This window comes from Bubalus kerabau, chromosome 4 (genome assembly GCF_029407905.1).
Source record: "Bubalus kerabau isolate K-KA32 ecotype Philippines breed swamp buffalo chromosome 4, PCC_UOA_SB_1v2, whole genome shotgun sequence".
Lineage (NCBI taxonomy): Eukaryota > Metazoa > Chordata > Mammalia > Artiodactyla > Bovidae > Bubalus > Bubalus kerabau.
This window is the reverse complement of record NC_073627.1, coordinates 127,007,192-127,024,698: the sequence shown is the minus strand read 5'-3', so window position 1 is coordinate 127,024,698 and position 17,507 is coordinate 127,007,192. Positions and strand designations below refer to the sequence as shown.

Sequence of the window (17,507 nt, the reverse complement as noted above, 5' to 3'; positions counted from 1 at the left end):
ATGGTGGAGAGTTCTGACAAAATGTAGTCCACTGGAGAAGGGAATGACAAACCACTTCAGTATTCTTGCCTTGAGAACCCCATGAACAATATGAAAAGGCAAAAACAAACAAACAAAAAAAAAATAGGACACTGAAAGATGAACTCCCCAGGTCAGTAGGTGCCCAGTATGCTACTGGAGATCAGTGGAGAACTAACTCCAGAAAGAATGAAGACACAGAGCCAAAGCAAAAACAACATTCAGTTGTGGATGTGACTGGTGATGGAAGTAAAGTCCAATACTGTAAAAAGCAATATTGCATAGGAATCTGGAATGTTAGGTCCATGAATCAAGGCAAATTGAAAGTGGTCAAATAGGAGATAGCAAGAGTGAACACTGACATTTTAGGAATCAGCAAACTAAAATGGACTGGAATGGATAAATTTAACTCAGATGACCATTATATCTACTACTGTGGGCAAGAATCCCCTAGAAGAAATGGAGTAGCCCTCATAGTTAACAAAAGAATTCAAAATGCAGTACTTGGATGCAATCTCAAAAACAGCAGAATGATCTATGTTTGTTTCCAAGGCAAACTATTAAATACCACAGTAATCCAAGCCTAAAGAAAGAAAGTGAAGTTGCTCAGTTGTTTCCAACTCTTTGAGACCCCATGGACTATAGCCTACCAAGCTCCTCTGCCCATGGGATTTTCCAGGCAAGGGTACTGGAGTGGGTTGCCATTTCCTTCTCCGGGGGATCTTCCCAATCCAGGCATCGAACCTGGGTCTCTAGCATTGCAGACAGACGCTTTACCATCTGAGCCACCAGGGAAAGCACCAACAAATAATGCTGAAGAAGCTGAAGTTGAATGATTCTATGAAGACCTACAAGACCTTCTAGAACTAACACACCAAAAAAGATGTCCTTTTCATTATAGGGGACTGGAATGCAAAAGTAGGAAGTCAAGAAATACCTGGAGTAACAGGCAAATTTGGCCTTGGAATACAGAATGAAGCAGGGCAAAGGCTAACAGAGTTTTGCCAAGAGAATGAACTGGTCATAGCAAATTCCCTCTTCCAACAACACAAGAGAAGACCCTGCACATGGACATCACCAGATGGCCAATACCGAAATCAGATTGATTATATTTTTTGCAGCCAAAGATGGAGAAGCTCTATACAGTCAGCAAAAACAAGACCACAAGCTGACTGTGGCTCAGATCATGAACTCCTTATTGCCAAATTCAGGCTGAAACTGAAGAAAGTAGGGAAAATCACTAGACCATTCAGGTATGACCTAAATCAAATCTTTTATGACTATCCAGTGGGAGTGACAAATAGATTTAAGGGCCTAGGTCTAATAGATAGAGTGCCTGATGAACTATGGACAGAGGTTCCTGACGTTGTACAGGAGGCAGGGATCAAGACCATCCCCGAGAAAAAGAAATGCAAAAAGGTTGTCTGAGGAGGACTTACAAACAGCTATGAAAAGAAGAGAAAAGCAAAGGAGAAAAGGAAAGATATTCCCATTTGAATGCAGAGTTCCAAAGAATAACAAGGAGAGATAAGAAAGCCTTTCTCAGTGACCAGTGCAAAGAAATAGAGGATAACAATAGAATGGGAAAGACTAGAAATCTCTTCAAGAAAATTAGAGATACCAAAGAAACATTTCATGCAAAGATGGGCTCAATAAATTAGGACAGAAATGGCATGGACTTAACAGAAGCAGAAGATATTAAGAAGAGGTGGCAAGAATACACAGAACTATACAAAAAAGATCTTCGTGACCCAGATAATCATGATGGTATGATCACCAACCTAGAGCCAGACATCCTGGAATGTGAAGTCAGGTGGGCCTTAGGAAGTATCACTACAAACAAAGCTATTGGAGGTGATGGAATTCCAGTTGAGCTATGTCAAATCCTGAAAGATGATGCTGTGAAAGTGCTGCACTCCATATGCCAGCAAATTTGGAAAACTCAGCAGTGGCCACAAGACTGGGAAAGGTCAGTTTTCATTCCAATCTCTAAGAAAGGCAATGCCAAAGAATGCTCAAACTACTGCACAATTGCACTCATCTCACACACTAGCAAAGTAATGCTCAAAATTCTCCAAGCCAGACTTCAACAGTATGTGAACTGTGAACTTCCAGATGTTCAAGCTGGATTTAGAAAAGGCAAATGTACCAGAGATCAAATTGCCAACATCTGTTAGATCATCAAAAAAGCAAGAGAGTTCCAGAAAAACATCTACTTCTGCTTTATTGACTATGCCAAAAACTTTGACTGTGTGGATCACCACAAACTCTGGAATATTCTGAAAGAGATGGGAATACCAGACCACCTGACCTGCCTCTTGAGAAATCTGTATTCAGGTCAAGAAGCAACAGTTAGAACTGGACATGAAACAACAGACTGCTTCCAAATCGGGAAAGGAGTATGTCAAGGCTGTATATTGTCACCCTGCTTATTTAACTTATATGCAGAGTACATCATGAGAAATGCTGGACTGGATGAAGCACAAGCTGGAATTAAGATTGCCAGGAGAAATAGCAGTAACCTCAGATATGCAGATGACACCACCCTTATGGCAAAAAGTGAAGAAGAACTAAAGAGCTTCTTGATGAAAGTGAAAGAGGAGAGTGAAAAAGTTGGCTTAAAGCTCAACATTCAGAAAACGAAGATCATGGCATCTTGTCCCATCACTTCATGGGAAATAGATGGGGAAACAGTGGAAACAGTGGCTGACTTTATTTTGGGGGGCTTCAAAATCACAGCAGATGGTGACTGCAGCCATGAAATTAAAAGACACTTACTCCTTGGAAGAAATGTTATGACCAACTAGACAGCTTATTAAAAAGCAGAGACATTACTTTGCCAACAAAGGTCTATCTAGTCAAAGCTATGGTTTTTCCAGTAGTCATGTATGGATGTGAGAGTTGGACTATAAAGAAAGCTGAATGCCAAAGAATTGATGCTTTTGAACTGTGGTGTTGGAGAAGACTATTGAGAGTCCCTTGGACTGCAAGGAGATCCAACCAGTCCATCCTAAAAGAAATCAGTCCTGAATATTCATTGGAAGGACAGATGCTGAAGCTGAAACTCCAATACTTTGGCCACCTGATGCCAAGAACTGACTCATTTGAAAAGACCCTGATACTGGGAAAGATAGAAGGCGGGAGGAGAAGGGGATGACAAAGGATGAGATGTTTGGATGGCATCACTGACTCAATGGACATGAGTTTGAGTAAACTCTGGGAGCTGGTGATGGACAGAGAGGCCTGGAGTGCGGCAGTCCACGGGGTCACAAAGAGTCGGACATGACTGAGCGACTGAACTGAACTGACGTCCCAGATTGGTCACTAGGTGGCCCAAACATGGGACAGATTCAAATACCGGTACAAAATCTTTGAAGATTGGAATGAAATTCTAACCACAGCCCAAAGGAGGTCAGTTAGAACTTATATCCTGAAACTAGTTTGGTCAATTAAATACTAGTACAAAAATATCCACATTCTTTATTCTTTAAATAAGACCCAAAGTCTCATGTCATAGTATTCAAAATATTTAAGATACAATCTAGAATTACCTAGCATATGAATAAACAGGAAAATCTCAACTCACACACACACACACACACACACAACAATCCACACATATCAATACCAAGATGATTTAGATATTGGAGTTATCTGACAAAGACTTACATCAGCTATTTTAAAAGTGCTCTTACAAATAATTGTAAACATTCTTGGAACAACTGAAAAATTAGAAAACTTCAGTAAAGAAATTATAAAATATAAAGAATAACAAAATGGAAATGTTTGAACTGGAAACTTTTAAAAACAAAAATTTAGAAACTCAGATAGATCCCAAAGCAAAATGGAGATGACAGAGGTAAGAGTTACTGAATATGAAGACTGATCAGTAGACATTAGTCTGAACAGTGAGGGAAAAAAGCTGAAAAGAGCCCCAGGAACCTGTGGAACAACAACAACAAAAAGTGTAACATTTGTTGCATCAGACTTCCAGAAAGAAAATAGAAAGTGTACAAAGCTGGAAAAAATATTTGAAATAATAAGAGCTGAACACTTGCCAAATTTGGCAAAGATATAAATCTACAGATTCAAAAACCCAATGAAGATCATGGTATCTGGTCCCATCACTTCGGGACAAATACATGGGGAAACAATGGAAACAGTGACAGACTTTATTTTCTTGGGCTCCAAAATCACTGCAGATGGTTACTGCAGCCATGAAATTAAAAGACGCTTGCTCCTTGGAAGAAAAGCTACGACAAACCTAGATGGCATATTAAAAAGCAGAAACATTACTTTGTTGACAAAGGTCCATATAGTCAAAGCTATGGTTTTTCCAGTCATGTGTGGATTTGAGAGTTGGACTACAAACAAGGCTGAGTGCTGAAGAATTGATGCTTTTGAACTGTGGTGTTGGAGAAGACTGTTGAGAGTCCCTTGGACTGCAAGGAGATCCAACCAGTCCATCCTAAAAGAAATCGGTCATGAATATTCCTTGGAAGGACTGATGCTGAAGCTGAAACTACAATACTCTGGCCACCTGATGTGAAGAACTGACTCATTTGAAAAGACCCTGATGCTGGGCAAGATTGAAGGCAGGAGGAGAAGGGGATAATATAGGACAAGATGGTTGGATGGCATGACTGACTCAATGGACATGAGTTTGAGCAAGCTCCGGGAGTTGGTGATGGACAGGGAATCCTGGTGTGCTGTAGTCCATGGGGTCACAAAGAGTTGGACATGAGTGAGTAACTGAACTGAACTGAAATGGATCATGCTTTTTGCATGTCATATCTAAAAAATCTTTGCTTAACCCCCAGTTACAAAGATTTGGTCCATGTTTTTTTCTAAAAGTTTTGTAGTTTTACATTTTACATTTAGAGCTATGATTCATATTGAGTGGAGAGAAGATATTTACCACATGTACAGCTGAAAGAGCTCACATCTGGAATATCTAAAGATCCCCTACAATCTGTGAAGTACAAAATCAATATACAGAAATCAATGTATTTCTATAGACTAAAAAGAGGAAATGAATTTTTCAAAGAATGCTATATATTTTAAAAGAATATTATATCTAATATATATGACTATATATATTTTAATAATATATTAATTTTAAAATGTCCAGTACCTAGGAATAAATCTAACAAACATTATGTGAGACCTCTACAAAGTATAAAACATTAAGAAGAATTACAGAAGACTCCCTAAAATGGAAATATACCATGTCCATGAATTTTAAAAACTGATATTGTAAATATATGAAATTTCCCTAAATTGATCTATAAATTCAGCACAATCACAATCAAAACCTCAACAGTTTTGTGGATCTTGACAAACAAATTCTAAACCACATCGGATATGACAAAGCTTTAGAACTGGAGGCTGTACTATTAGCATAAGGTCAGATGAATAGACCAATGGAATAAGAGAGCTCATAAGCATATCCACCCATGTATGGACATGTGATTTACAACAAGGGTGGCACTGCAGAGAAGTGGGAAAATTGGTTCTGGGACAATTATGTATCCATATGGGATATTTGTGACCTCAGGGTAAAGAATGATTTCCTCAAGTATCAAGAGCAGTAACCAAAAATGAAAAGACAAATCAGACTAATTAAAATTAAAATATACCATTATGAGTGGAAGGGCAAGCCACAGAATGGGAGAAGATATTTACCACATTTGAAACTGGTAAACGACTCATGTCTAGTCTACATTAAGAATTCCAGGGACTTCCCTGGTGGTCCAGTGGCTAAGACTTCACTTTCCAACGCAGGGGGTGTGGGTTCGATGGTTCCCTGGTTGGGGAGCTAAGATCCCACATGCCTCCCAGCCAGAAAACCAGAACATAAACAACAGAAACAATATTGTAACAAATTCAATAAACTTTAAAAATGGTCCAAATCAAACTTTAAAACAGAAAACTTTTAAAATGGTCTAACTCAAAAAAATTGAAAAAAAAAAAAAAAAAGAATTCCAACAAGTCAAAAAGAGAAAATAATCAACCAAATAGAAAAAAAGATTTCACAAAAGAGGAAATCCAAATGTCCAATAAACATTAAAAGGTGCTTAACTTTTAATTATCAATCAAGAGAATGGAAATTAAAACTGCATTGAGATAATACTTCATATCTGATTGGCAATAATAAAAGTCTGACAATACTAAGTATTGGCAAGCGTGTAGAAACAACATGAGTTCTCAAGTACTGCTGATGGCAATGTAAAACTGGCACAACCACTTTGCGAAATAATTTGGCATTATCTAGAAATGAAGACAGCAATTCCACTTATGTTCTAGATAAAGTTGAGTACACGTGTATCAAGATACATTCACAAGAATAGCATTGTCTGTAATTGTCCAAACTGGAAACCACCTAGATATCCATGAACAGGAGACTGGATAAATAAAAGGATACACTCATATGACAGAATACTATACAGAAGATGAATGGGAAGAACTATACCTACGTACAACAACATGGATCAATTGTGAAAACAATTTGAGTGAAAGAAGCCAGACACAAAATAATTCATACAGCACAAGTCTCTTATGTAAAGTTCAAAGGCAGGCTGAACTAATCTACATATTAGAAATGCCTACTTAGACAGTAAAGCTATGTGCTGTGCTTAGTCGCTCAGTCGTGTCTGACTTTTTGCAACCCCATAAACTGAGCGACTTAGCGACTTCCCTTTCACTTTTCACTTTCATGCACTGGAGAAGGAAATGGCAACCCACTCTAGTGTTCTTGCCTGGAGAATCCCAGGGACGGGGGAGCCTGGTGGGCTGCCGTCTATGGGGTCGCCCAGAGTCGGACATGACTGAAGTGACTTAGCAGCATGAACTGTAGGTGGCCAGGCACCTCTGTCCACGAGGATTCTCCAGGCAGGAATACTCAGCAAGAAACAGGGAATTCCCTAGCGGTCGAGTGGTTAGGAGCCTGTGCTGTCCCTGCTGAGGGTTTGAGTTAGATCCCTGGTCAGGAAACGATGATGAAAAAAAAGCAAGGAAGGCATTATCATAAAGCTCAGAGAGCAGAGAAGAGATGTAATCAGGAAGGGGCCACATTGGAGACTTTTGAGATATTGGCAATATTCTATTGCTTGAACTCAGTAATGGTTACATGGATATTTACAATAGTTATAATTCATTAAGCTATACAATTATGTATTGTTGCTTTTCTATGTGGGTTATATATTCCTAATTAAAAAGGTTTTAAATGTTTCTTACAAGTGAATAAAGCATTCTAATAATAAGCATTCTAACGCAATATATTTACTTTTGTTCAAAGATGTAACATTGTTCTTTTGAACCTAAGTGTAGAATTTTTTTATGTCATCTTTTAAATGGTACCAAATAGACTCAGGAGAATGGGAGCATTTTTCTCATTACTGAGAATGGTGAAAATGCAGAGAGGATGTGCTTGGTAGTGGATATTTTCTCACACACTTTAAAAAATCTTTAATACTCTAAGATAGATGGCTTGGTAGGAAGGAATAGAGACTTATGATTCTGTGGCCTGAATGAAATAATGGCACAAAGACTGTCATGTTTCTGAGTCCCACTACCTTTGTACCTTGAGAACTCTTCCTCAAGAATAATACTTTCTCTAATAACAACTGTCATCAAAAATAAGCCCCTGAAAAGATATCCAGCATCTCTAGGCATCAGGGCAATGCAAATCAAAACCACAATGAGATGCCGCTTTCTCTCACTAGGATGACTGTTTGTGGAAAGACAGATAATAAGAAGTGCTGGTGAGGGGGCGGAAAAGTTGGATCCCTCATACATTGCTGGTGGAAATGCCAAACGATTCAGCTGCTTTGGGAAACAGTCTGGCAGTTCCTCATGATTAAACAGAGTTAAAATTTGATCTAACAATTCTATTCCTAGGTGTAGAGAAATGAAAACCTGTGTGAACACAAAACCTTGTACACAAATGTTCATTGAGTACTATTCATAATAGCCAAGAAGTGGAAGCAAACCAAATATCTATTAACTGATAAACAGATACATAAAATGTGGTATAACCTCACAATGGTATAGTATCCAGCCGTAAAAAGGAATGAATTACATGCTACAACATGGATGAAACTTGAAAACATTATGCTAAGTGAAGGCCAGAAAAGAAGGTCACATTTTATATGAAATGTCTAGAATAGACTAATCCATAGAGTCAGAAACTAAATTATTGGCTGCCTGGGGCTAGGGAATTGAGGGGGCTAGAGAGTTACAGCTATGGGGTACAAGAGTTCTTTTTGGAGTGATGAAAATGTCCTAAAATTGATTGTTGCAATGATTGGAGAACTCTGTGAATATATAAAAACCATTGAATTCTATACTTTAAATGGGTGAATTACTAGTCAGTAATGATTTTTAAAAATATGTCCTCATAGCACTGTGCTACTTAACATTTTTAAAGACTTATCTTGGACCAAAATACCCCAGTTTAAAACACCAGGCTTCACACAGACACTGTCTAGATAAGTTAGAAAAGTATTAATACCACAAACTCTTCTTTGGATATTGGTGTCTTGATGAAAGGAATCTTCGCTGACACTTCACTGACACTAGTTTATTTCCTCACATGGCATCCGGGGCGGTGCACCCTGGGAAGATTTGGAGTGGTTAAATGTTGCTGTGTGTGTAAAATGTTTGACAGATCGTTTTGAAAACGAAGATGGGGAAAGAGAACTAGAATGAAATTTCTACCACAGGTGTATTCTCAGGCCAATTTTAGGGAAAAAGTTGAGGATCTGAAAACTAATTCCCTTCAAACTATGCTTGTCTGAATTTCCCTTGGAAAGACTTCATGTATTCCAGTTTGAAGACATGGATTACGGTACAAAAGTCATGTCTTTCAAGACTGTAATCTCTGCTATGAATTGCTGAAGCTCTTCTAGCAACAGAAGCCAAGAGTTGAGCTCTGATTCCTACATTCAGCTGTGCCAACCCCTCAGGGCAATAAACCTTGAAGCTTCAGCTTCATGGTCTAACTTTGAAGGAGCAAGGAAGGACCACATTGGTTAATATATCAAATTATAACCTCTCTATTCTAAAAGGACAGAGAAGGCAATGGCACCCCACTCCAGTACTCTTGCCTGGAAAATCCCGTGGATGGAGGAGCCTGGTGGGCTGCAGTCCGTGGGGTCGCGAAGAGTCAGACACAACTGAGTGACTTCACTTTCACTTTTCACTTTCATGCATTGGAGAAGGAAATGGCAACCCACTCCAGTGTTCTTGCCTGGAGAATCCCAGGGACGGGGGAGCCTGGTGGGCTATAGTCCATGGGGTCGCACAGAGTCGGACATGACTGAAGCGACTTAGCAGCAGCAGCATTCTAAAAGGAAAGGAAGGAAGGAAATCCCACTGCAAGGAAAAGAAAGAATGCTGAGAAAAAGACAACAGTATCATCAGGAGACAGTTTGGTGGTGTGGTGGGAACAGAAGCCAGACTGAGTGGGTTAGAGTTTGGTCTGGAACTGGAGAACAGAGGCAGCATTCAGGAGGCTCAGCTGAGGAAAGCGATGGGCAGATAGCAAGAAGTGGGCCTCAAAACTGAGGAGGGTTTGTCTTCAGGTTAGCAGAACCTTGAGAATATTTCTGGAATGAAGAGAAGGCATCAGGAAGGGAATGTGGAGAGGGAGGGAACTGGGGAGCCTAGCAAGTTGTAAGGAAACAGAACGACAAGACAGGAGATTGCTTTGAATCATGGAAGGACACCTCTTCCTCAGAGGTGCAGAAAAGCAGTGGAAGCTCTGGAGAGGGTTTTTTTCAGGACAACAGATTACTTATGGTGCCAGATCATCTGACCTCTATTTCTCTAGAGTTCTGGCAGCAAAATGAGAGGTAAGTAGCTGAGAAGAAACAGAAAGGACACCAGAGAAGGTTGGAGAATCAGCAGAAGGGAATGGCCATCTGGTGTCATAAGAGGTGACTGGGTTAGCCAAGCCTGGTGGGGTGGGGGCGGGGCAGCTGGGCTTAGCTGTGTGGGTCTGTGGGACCCTCTTCTTCCAGCTGGGAGATGCAATGAGGTGAGCAGAGGCGGGGGCTGCCCAGGATTGGAGAAGAGAGAAATGTGGGGTAAGTTCCCAGGGGAGAGAGAGTCAGCTGTGAAGTCCAAGGTCCTGGACTGGAGGGAGCAAAGTAAGACCTGGGCAGAGGGGTAGGCTTTGAAGAGAGAGGCCACCCTTCAGGGAAGTCAGGAAGCTGCAGCTGAGTGGGTGAAGCAGGATTGAGTGGGAAAATGAAGGGGATGGAGCAGATGTGAACCATGAGGATATGTAAAGTATCCCACATGTATAACACAGTAGCCATTAGCTCCGTGGGCCTTGAGGTATGTAGTCAGTCCAAAATGAGCCCTGCTGTAAGTGTAATACACACTGGGTTCTAAAGACTCCATATGCAAAAAAAATGTTAAATACCTCATTAATAAATGTTTCCATTGACTATTTGTTTAAATGTTAATTTTTAGGTATATTGCATTAAATGAAATATATTATTAATTTCACTCATTTCTTTTTACCTTGTTAATATGGCTACTAGAAAAAATGAAATTCCATATGTGGCTTGTGTACTACTCCTGTTGCATGGCACTGGTGGACACTCTCTCCCAGGGACAGGGACTGTCTGTGTCATCGCCCGAGCACCCAGCACAGGGGCCTGCACAGAGAGGCCCCAGTGAGTGTGCGTGTGTCTGTGTGTGTGACCTGATGAGCAGATGAGTAAGTGAATTCTTGGAGGGACAAGTGAATGGATGAATGAGGATTATATGTGGTGTTCAAGGACTTGGTCAGTTTCTTCTAAATTGTTTAGGCTTATATAGAAACACAAATGAAAGGGAAACAGAAGTAGTTAGAATTGAGGAGAGCTCACTAGGCTTTGAGGTAGGGAGTCCCAAAGAACATTTTATGGAACCTAACTTAATATCAGGGTCCAAGAACCTAGACCCTTGCCTCATCCCTCTTTTCCTTTTTTTTCTCTTATAAAAGTGCTCCTGCTGCACTTTAACATACGCCAGGGACTGTCCTCGGCACTTTGCACATCACATCACCCAGTGAGGCAGGTGCTTTTATTATCCCCCCTTTACAGATGAGGGAACTAAGGCACAGAGGTGTTAATAACTTTCTCAGGATTACCCAGTTAAGTGGTGGGACTGGCATTTGAACCAGGCCATCTGTCCCCAGTAGTCAGGCCCCTAACTACTAAACCATCCTGACTCTCATCCCATCATCTCCCTTATGTCTCCAACAGAGATGTGGGTTTCTTTTTTCTCCCTTTACTTGCCTCTCTTCCACCCCCAGTTCCTCAGACCTTGTATTCCTGGAGAAAGTTCCCAATGAACCTTGCTTACTGGAAACATGTAAGTAACCCTACAACTTGCCCACAAATGAGACATACCATAGCTGCATGGTCCAGCCCAATAGCCAAGCAACCCTGCCTCCTCTCCTGTCCCAACCCCACACCCTCTGCCCGCATCCTCGAGCCTGGCTCACACCACCTTCTCCCTCCCTAACCCAGGAGGCTCCTTTCCCAGACCTGGGATTGGCCTTCCCCTGCCTTCCTGGGCAGACTCAGAAATGAGTGTTGGAGGAGCCTGAGGCTTCACAACTCTAAGCAGGTGCTTTACCAGTCAGTCTAGCATGTGTCTTCAAGGTGACCTCAAGGGTATAGGATAGGGGGCCTTTCAGACATCACCTTGGCCAGGGCCTGGGGAGATGCCTTGATCTCACCCACCCAGGATCCCCTTCCAGCCTCTCCTTGGATCCCTTCAATGATGGAGTAGCCCTGAATCTTCACTCACTGGGAGCCAGTGCCCAAGATACGCCTCAATCCCACCCACCAGAGACTCTTTCAGCCTCAGCTTGGATCCCTTCAGTAACAGGGCAGCCCTGAATCTCCCCACACTGGGACTAGCCAGAGCCCAGGATCTCTACCTTCAGGGCCAAACAGAGGCTAAAAAGGAACCAACACCTTCCTCTCTATTTCTCTCTCATTAAATTGTGAATAATAATGCATTTACTTATTCTCCCACTTAAAAAGTTGTTTAAATCCTTTGAAGAATCTTGCAAGGTAGCTTGGCTAGACAGCAGGCAGGACAGTCCAATGCTTCCGGTGGGGGGGCCAGGGTCTTCCACTCGCCTGCCTTTTGGTCCAGCAGGTAGGCGTTTGGACTGATGGTGTAGTCCTTTGTCTGGGCATCGGTGGTTGTGGTGACACCTCCACACACAAACACTTTGTTGTCTCCAACAGAGCATATAGCATGGGACACATCCAAGGGGCACTTGTTGGGCAAAAGAGGCACTGAGCTGGTTGTCTTGTTGGCCTTTACCTTCTGCAGGTTGATCTCTACACTCTGCCGGTGGCTGTACACGCAGAGGATGTTGTCCTGATGAAAAGAGAGCAGGGGCCGGTGGTTGAACTCAATAGGAAAGGTGATACACTGGACCACCTCCCCAGTGTTGGTATCGAAGCAGTCCACCACCCCAACCCGGGAGATGTAACCCTTCACCAAGCACCGCCCAGTGACAATATACAGGTTCCGGTCACCCCTGGTGATCACGGCTGTGCCGTCCATAGGAATGCTCATCTTCCCTGCCAGGCACCAGGTCTCCTTGCGCTCATCATAGCGATAGATGTTAGAGACATAGCGCCTTGGGGCAATGCTGCCTCCCACTGAGTACACTGTCCCCCCGCAGGTCACCATGGTGTGGAAGACAAGCCCAATTGGCAGGTCGGGCAACTTGGTCCAGGAGTTGTCATCCATGTCATACCGCCAAGCCGTCTTCAGCCCTGAAATCTGCTCAGTGGTTCCACCAGAGATGTAGATGTAGCGACCAGCAGAGGTGGCACTCAGTGCTGCTGCCCGGTAGGGCATCTCTGAGAGCTTCAACCACAGGTTCTCCTGGATGATATAAGCAAACACTCCATCATTGAACTTTCCGTGGGCCTTCTGGCCACCTAGGATGACCACTGAGTCAAGCAGGGCCCCTTTCCGCTGGTAGCTCAGCAGGCTGGTTGGCCTCTCCTGCTTGCGGTCCACAAGGACACTCTCAATCAGGGTTGAGTGGGCTGAGCTGTTCTCCATGCCCATCACCTTGTTGTTGGCATACATTAGCGTCTTGTTGGAGACAGCATTGAGGTTGATGTAATTGAAGAACTTCTTGAAATACTTCTCCCGCTCATCCTTCCGGAAGCATACCCAATTGATGAGTGCGTTGAGAGCCTGGTCTTCATTGAGTACATGCAAGTTTTCATCTCGGAGCAGGCGGCCGAAGATGACAGGTGGACAGCGCATGAAGTGCACGCAGCCCTCAGGACTGGCCCAGTAGTGGAAGTTGTCACGAATGCCAGAGTAGGCCAAGTCTGACACCTCTTTGAGCTCAAACAACTCAGCCAAGAAGAGGTAGCGCAAGCAGTTGGCACGGCGGATGGACTTGATCAGGAAGTCATTGCAGTGAATTCGAAGGCGGGGTGTGTTGAAATACTGGGCCCCACGAAGGAGCTCTTCCACATTCTGTTCTGAGATCACCACCTTGCCACTGTAGAAGTAGTCTAGGAGCTGGTCCACTGTGGTCGGACTCAGGTAGTTGGGGTCAATGGTGATAAAGAGCTCATCAGTGGTCTTCATGTCATGGTTGGAGATGAGGTTCTTCACCAGCGGGGAGACTGCAGCCAGCACATTGCGATGTGCAAAGAAGACATGGTGGTCCACAGTCAGGGCTATGTCCCAGTACTCTTTGCGTTTTCTCTGTTTGTTCAGGTTCTGCAGTACGAAGCTGTTGTAGTTTTTCTCGGTGAATTCCAATTTCATGGTGCTTCTTGCTGGGTGAGACAGAAGAGCAGCAGCAGGTACTGGAGAACAGACTTTCTCAGGCCTTTGGGATTCAGATTGATGGTTGTTTGCAGAGCAGTTGATCAGGGAGGAGTGGGAATAAGAGAGAGGATGATGTCATAGAATGGATGAGGTCATCACAATGCAGGCCCCCCTCCCTGAGGCCTTTCTCAGAGGCACAGGGCTTTTCTCCCCTCTGATGGCTCTGATCTGCCAAGGCCAGATACCCTGCCAGGACCTAGTCCAGGGCCCAGAACTCAGGAGGAAACTCAGAGATGGGTCACAACTCCCACCTGGGACCTTCAACCTCACTTCAGGGCTGCTTCTGGAATGTCAGGGCCAGTCTGGGCAGGGCTAGTATGAGGAGGGCTATTAGGAAGGCTGGGGTAAGGATTTTTACATCATCTAGAGGAATGTACATTGCACAGGAGGGAAACCGAGGCCCATAGAAGAGTATGAACTTGCCCAAGATCACGTAGCTAGTTGGAAGCAGAGCAGGGCCTGAAACCCAGTCCTTCTGGAACCCACCCTCCCGGGATGCTCCTAACTACTCAGCTTTCCTCTGTCTCTGATTCTCAAGCCCCAAAGCACCCTTCACTGCCAAGGCTCCTGGATATTAGAGAAGAAAAAGCTCTGTCCTTTGGTTTCTGACATTTACGGCTACAGACATCATTCTTCACATTGGGTTGGCCCAAAAGGTCGTTCGGATTCCGAATGAACTCTTTGACCGACCCAATAAAACGGAGAGGTGGCGGCCCCTCAGGGAGCAAGGACGCCAAGAGTTACTCTCGGACCGGCGGATGGGAGGGCCCTCGAAGCCCTGATTATTTCAGTTTCACGGAAAACCGGGCCATTCTGTCCACACTTCCAAGTCTCTAGCTTGTAAAATGTTGGGGGCTGGGATAGGTCAGCTCTCCCTATCAGCTGGGGACTTGGACAAGTTTCTCATTCTCTCTAAACTTCAGTTTTCTCCGCTGTGAGATGGGAATAATAGCTGCATCCGCTTAAAAGATGATTAAGAGTTTACAAGAGAAAAGGACCGGAAAATGTCAAGCCCAGTGTTTGGTTCGCAACAATCGTTCAACAGCTAGCTGCCATTTCACTAGTTCGCCAAGTTTCGGTGTTCCTGGCTGGCTGCTCCTTTCGTAAACACTTGTGGTTCTCCGTGATCGTTGGCAAGTCTGGAAATCCCCATCGCCTCGGGGTGGGCTCCGTGCGCCGCCTCAGCCACGCGGTGGCGCTAGACAGTCATCTCCAGCCTGGGAACGGTGAGCTCCTTACCGACCCCGGCGCCGCCCCCTCTTCCCCGACCGGATCGCGGCAAAACACCCTGTGCCCATTTTCCAGACAGAGGTAAAGCCCTAGATAGCGGGCGCACGGCCGAGCGGCTAGAAAGGAGACATCCAGAACTCTAGGCGTCCCCCTTTGTGCCCCGCCGGGTGCCACGTCCACGGCCCACCCCGCCTCCTAGCCGGCGTGGGGCTCCCCGAGTTCCCGTGGCGTTGCTGTGCCCAGGAGGGGATAAGGACCAGCCGGAGCCCTCCACGGAGGAGGGCCGACTCCTGCGAGTCCCAGCGGGAGCAGCCTTCGGGGGCTCCCAGCACCCGGCTCAACAACGTAGACCCTGGCGGCAACGGCAAGGTCGAACAGAGAAGACTTGGGCTCGGACAGCACCCTTGATCCCTGAGCCCCACTCCTGACCGTCAGGCCGTCTTTAGCGTCCTTACTAGGAAAACTGTCGCTGCAACCTCGGAAATGTGAGCCTGCCAGCTCTTTCCCTCCCGGTGTTGTCAAGTTCTCATTATTAACTGCCGGTCTCTCCCTCCTCCCTTCATTCCAGATCTGGCTTTTTCTTAATTCGAAAATTATTTTAGAGTACTTACCTTTTAATGCTGTATTTATTCACCTTGATGTCTCCAGGGTGAGAAGCGCTCAGTCTCTTGACATACGTGTCTGCACAAGGCTAGAACCTTCTGTTTTCCCCAAGGGAAGAAGGTTTGACTTTCTGCCCTTCCAGGACTAGCTCTGTGGCTTAGGTGAGTTCCACCTGGTCCCTTCTCTCCCTGTGAAGATAATTAAGCTCTTATTGCTTCTCCTGCTCTGATCTCTGGAGAGGAGAGGCGGCTGTGATTCAGGTGGAGAAGGATGAAGCCTCTTGGTACTGAGGCCAAACACTTATCACTTCCATTGGCTTCTAGGCCTGCCCACCCAGGGGTAGGGGATGAGTGGGTCATTCATCACTCCTTTGCCCCCACCCCCACGTTGATGGAGGAGGTGGCCATGCCCCTCTGTTTTTGTTTCAGGTCCCAGAAACCATGGCCAGAAGATCTCTCATCAGATGCTTCCTTCTAGTTTAAGAAAGTTAGGTTTACAGGGTGTCCTAGAGAACTTAGAGGATCCAGTAGACTTATTTCCATGTGCCAGACCTTGTACAGCTAGACAGATTGTAGCCCAGAGAGGGGAAGGGGCTCACTCAACTCAGTTCACAGAGCTAGGACTGGAAGCCAGGGTGCCTGACTCCTTCCCCTACCCTCTGGCTGCAAAGGAGAGGTGGCAATCTGGCTTGTCTTCTGCTCACATGGAATTTATGGTGGTGGTGATTTAGTTCCTAAGTCGTGTCCAACTCTTGCGACCCCATGGACTGTAGCCTACCAGCTCCTCTGTCCATGGGATTTCCCAGGCAAGAATTCTGGAGTGGGTTGCCATTTCCTTCTTCAGAGGATCTGTGTGACCCAGGGATCGAACCCATATCTCCTGCATATTTCAGGCAGTCTCCTGCATTGCAGGCAGATTCTTTACTGACTGAGCCATCAGAGAAGCCCTTGAACTTGTAGGAGTTGCCATCTTTACAAAATCCATTGTAAGAAATTAGATTTGTGCCCACTCACTCAGCCAGCTTTGTTCTCTGGCTTATCTTCAGCTTAGAAAGCTCCCCTGGTCAGTCTGTTCCTTATTCCAGCCAACTGAAGAAACAGACTCCAACCTAAAGGGGCTGGCTGCCTGCCACGGTCCATCAGCTGGCTAGGTATATGTGTGCATTGAGTAGAGTATGTCCCTAGGAGCTACGGGATGTTCAACGACTGGTCGTTGAGTTTGTCTTGTTTGTGGTAGCTGCCCAGGTATGGCCAAGGCCCTCAGCTTCTTGCACAGGTCAGCATTTTCTGTTGCTGGAAACTCCCTGGAGGGCGGGGGTTGGGGGGCCTCTATCTAACATTCTATCCTTCTGGGGAGCATCAATTAATATATCAATTTGTTGGGAAGCCCTGAAGAAAATGAAGGGTATGTTTTAAACATAGATTTGGCCTGGAACTGGAAAGGATAAGAGTCTTCCTGTCTTTTCACCAGTTTTATACCTCTAACAACTGGCTTTCTCACTTCCATATATTTCCAACTCATAACTGGGCTTACACATAGCTTTGACTTGCCATGGTCTTAATTCAAACTCATGGCATCCTTATTTTTTCAGTTCCACTGGTCAATTCTCTCTGTATTTCTTAGCTCAAATTCCTGGTCCATGGCCAGGCTAGGGATTGGCTGCCATGAATCACATGTCCACTCTAGTCCTGTCAGCTATGTGACGGTAGGTCACGTGATTCAAAACAAGTCTACAGGGGAGGGGTTGGAGGTATTCAGAATCTTGAGTTACCTAA

At 44.5% G+C, this 17,507-nt stretch overlaps 1 protein-coding gene across 1 annotated transcript; it reads right to left on the bottom strand.

The window, feature by feature from the left end:
* Positions 1-12,003: 12,003 nt before the first annotated feature.
* CCIN (calicin) lies at positions 12,004-16,597 on the bottom strand. Its single transcript, XM_055578531.1, has 2 exons — positions 15,741-16,597; positions 12,004-13,900 (listed from the first exon to the last, which is right to left on the bottom strand). Exon 2 carries the CDS (start codon positions 13,834-13,836, stop codon positions 12,070-12,072), a length of 1,767 nt encoding a protein of 588 aa, XP_055434506.1. The 5' UTR covers positions 13,837-13,900; positions 15,741-16,597; the 3' UTR covers positions 12,004-12,069.
* Between the last annotated feature and the right edge of the window lie 910 nt (positions 16,598-17,507).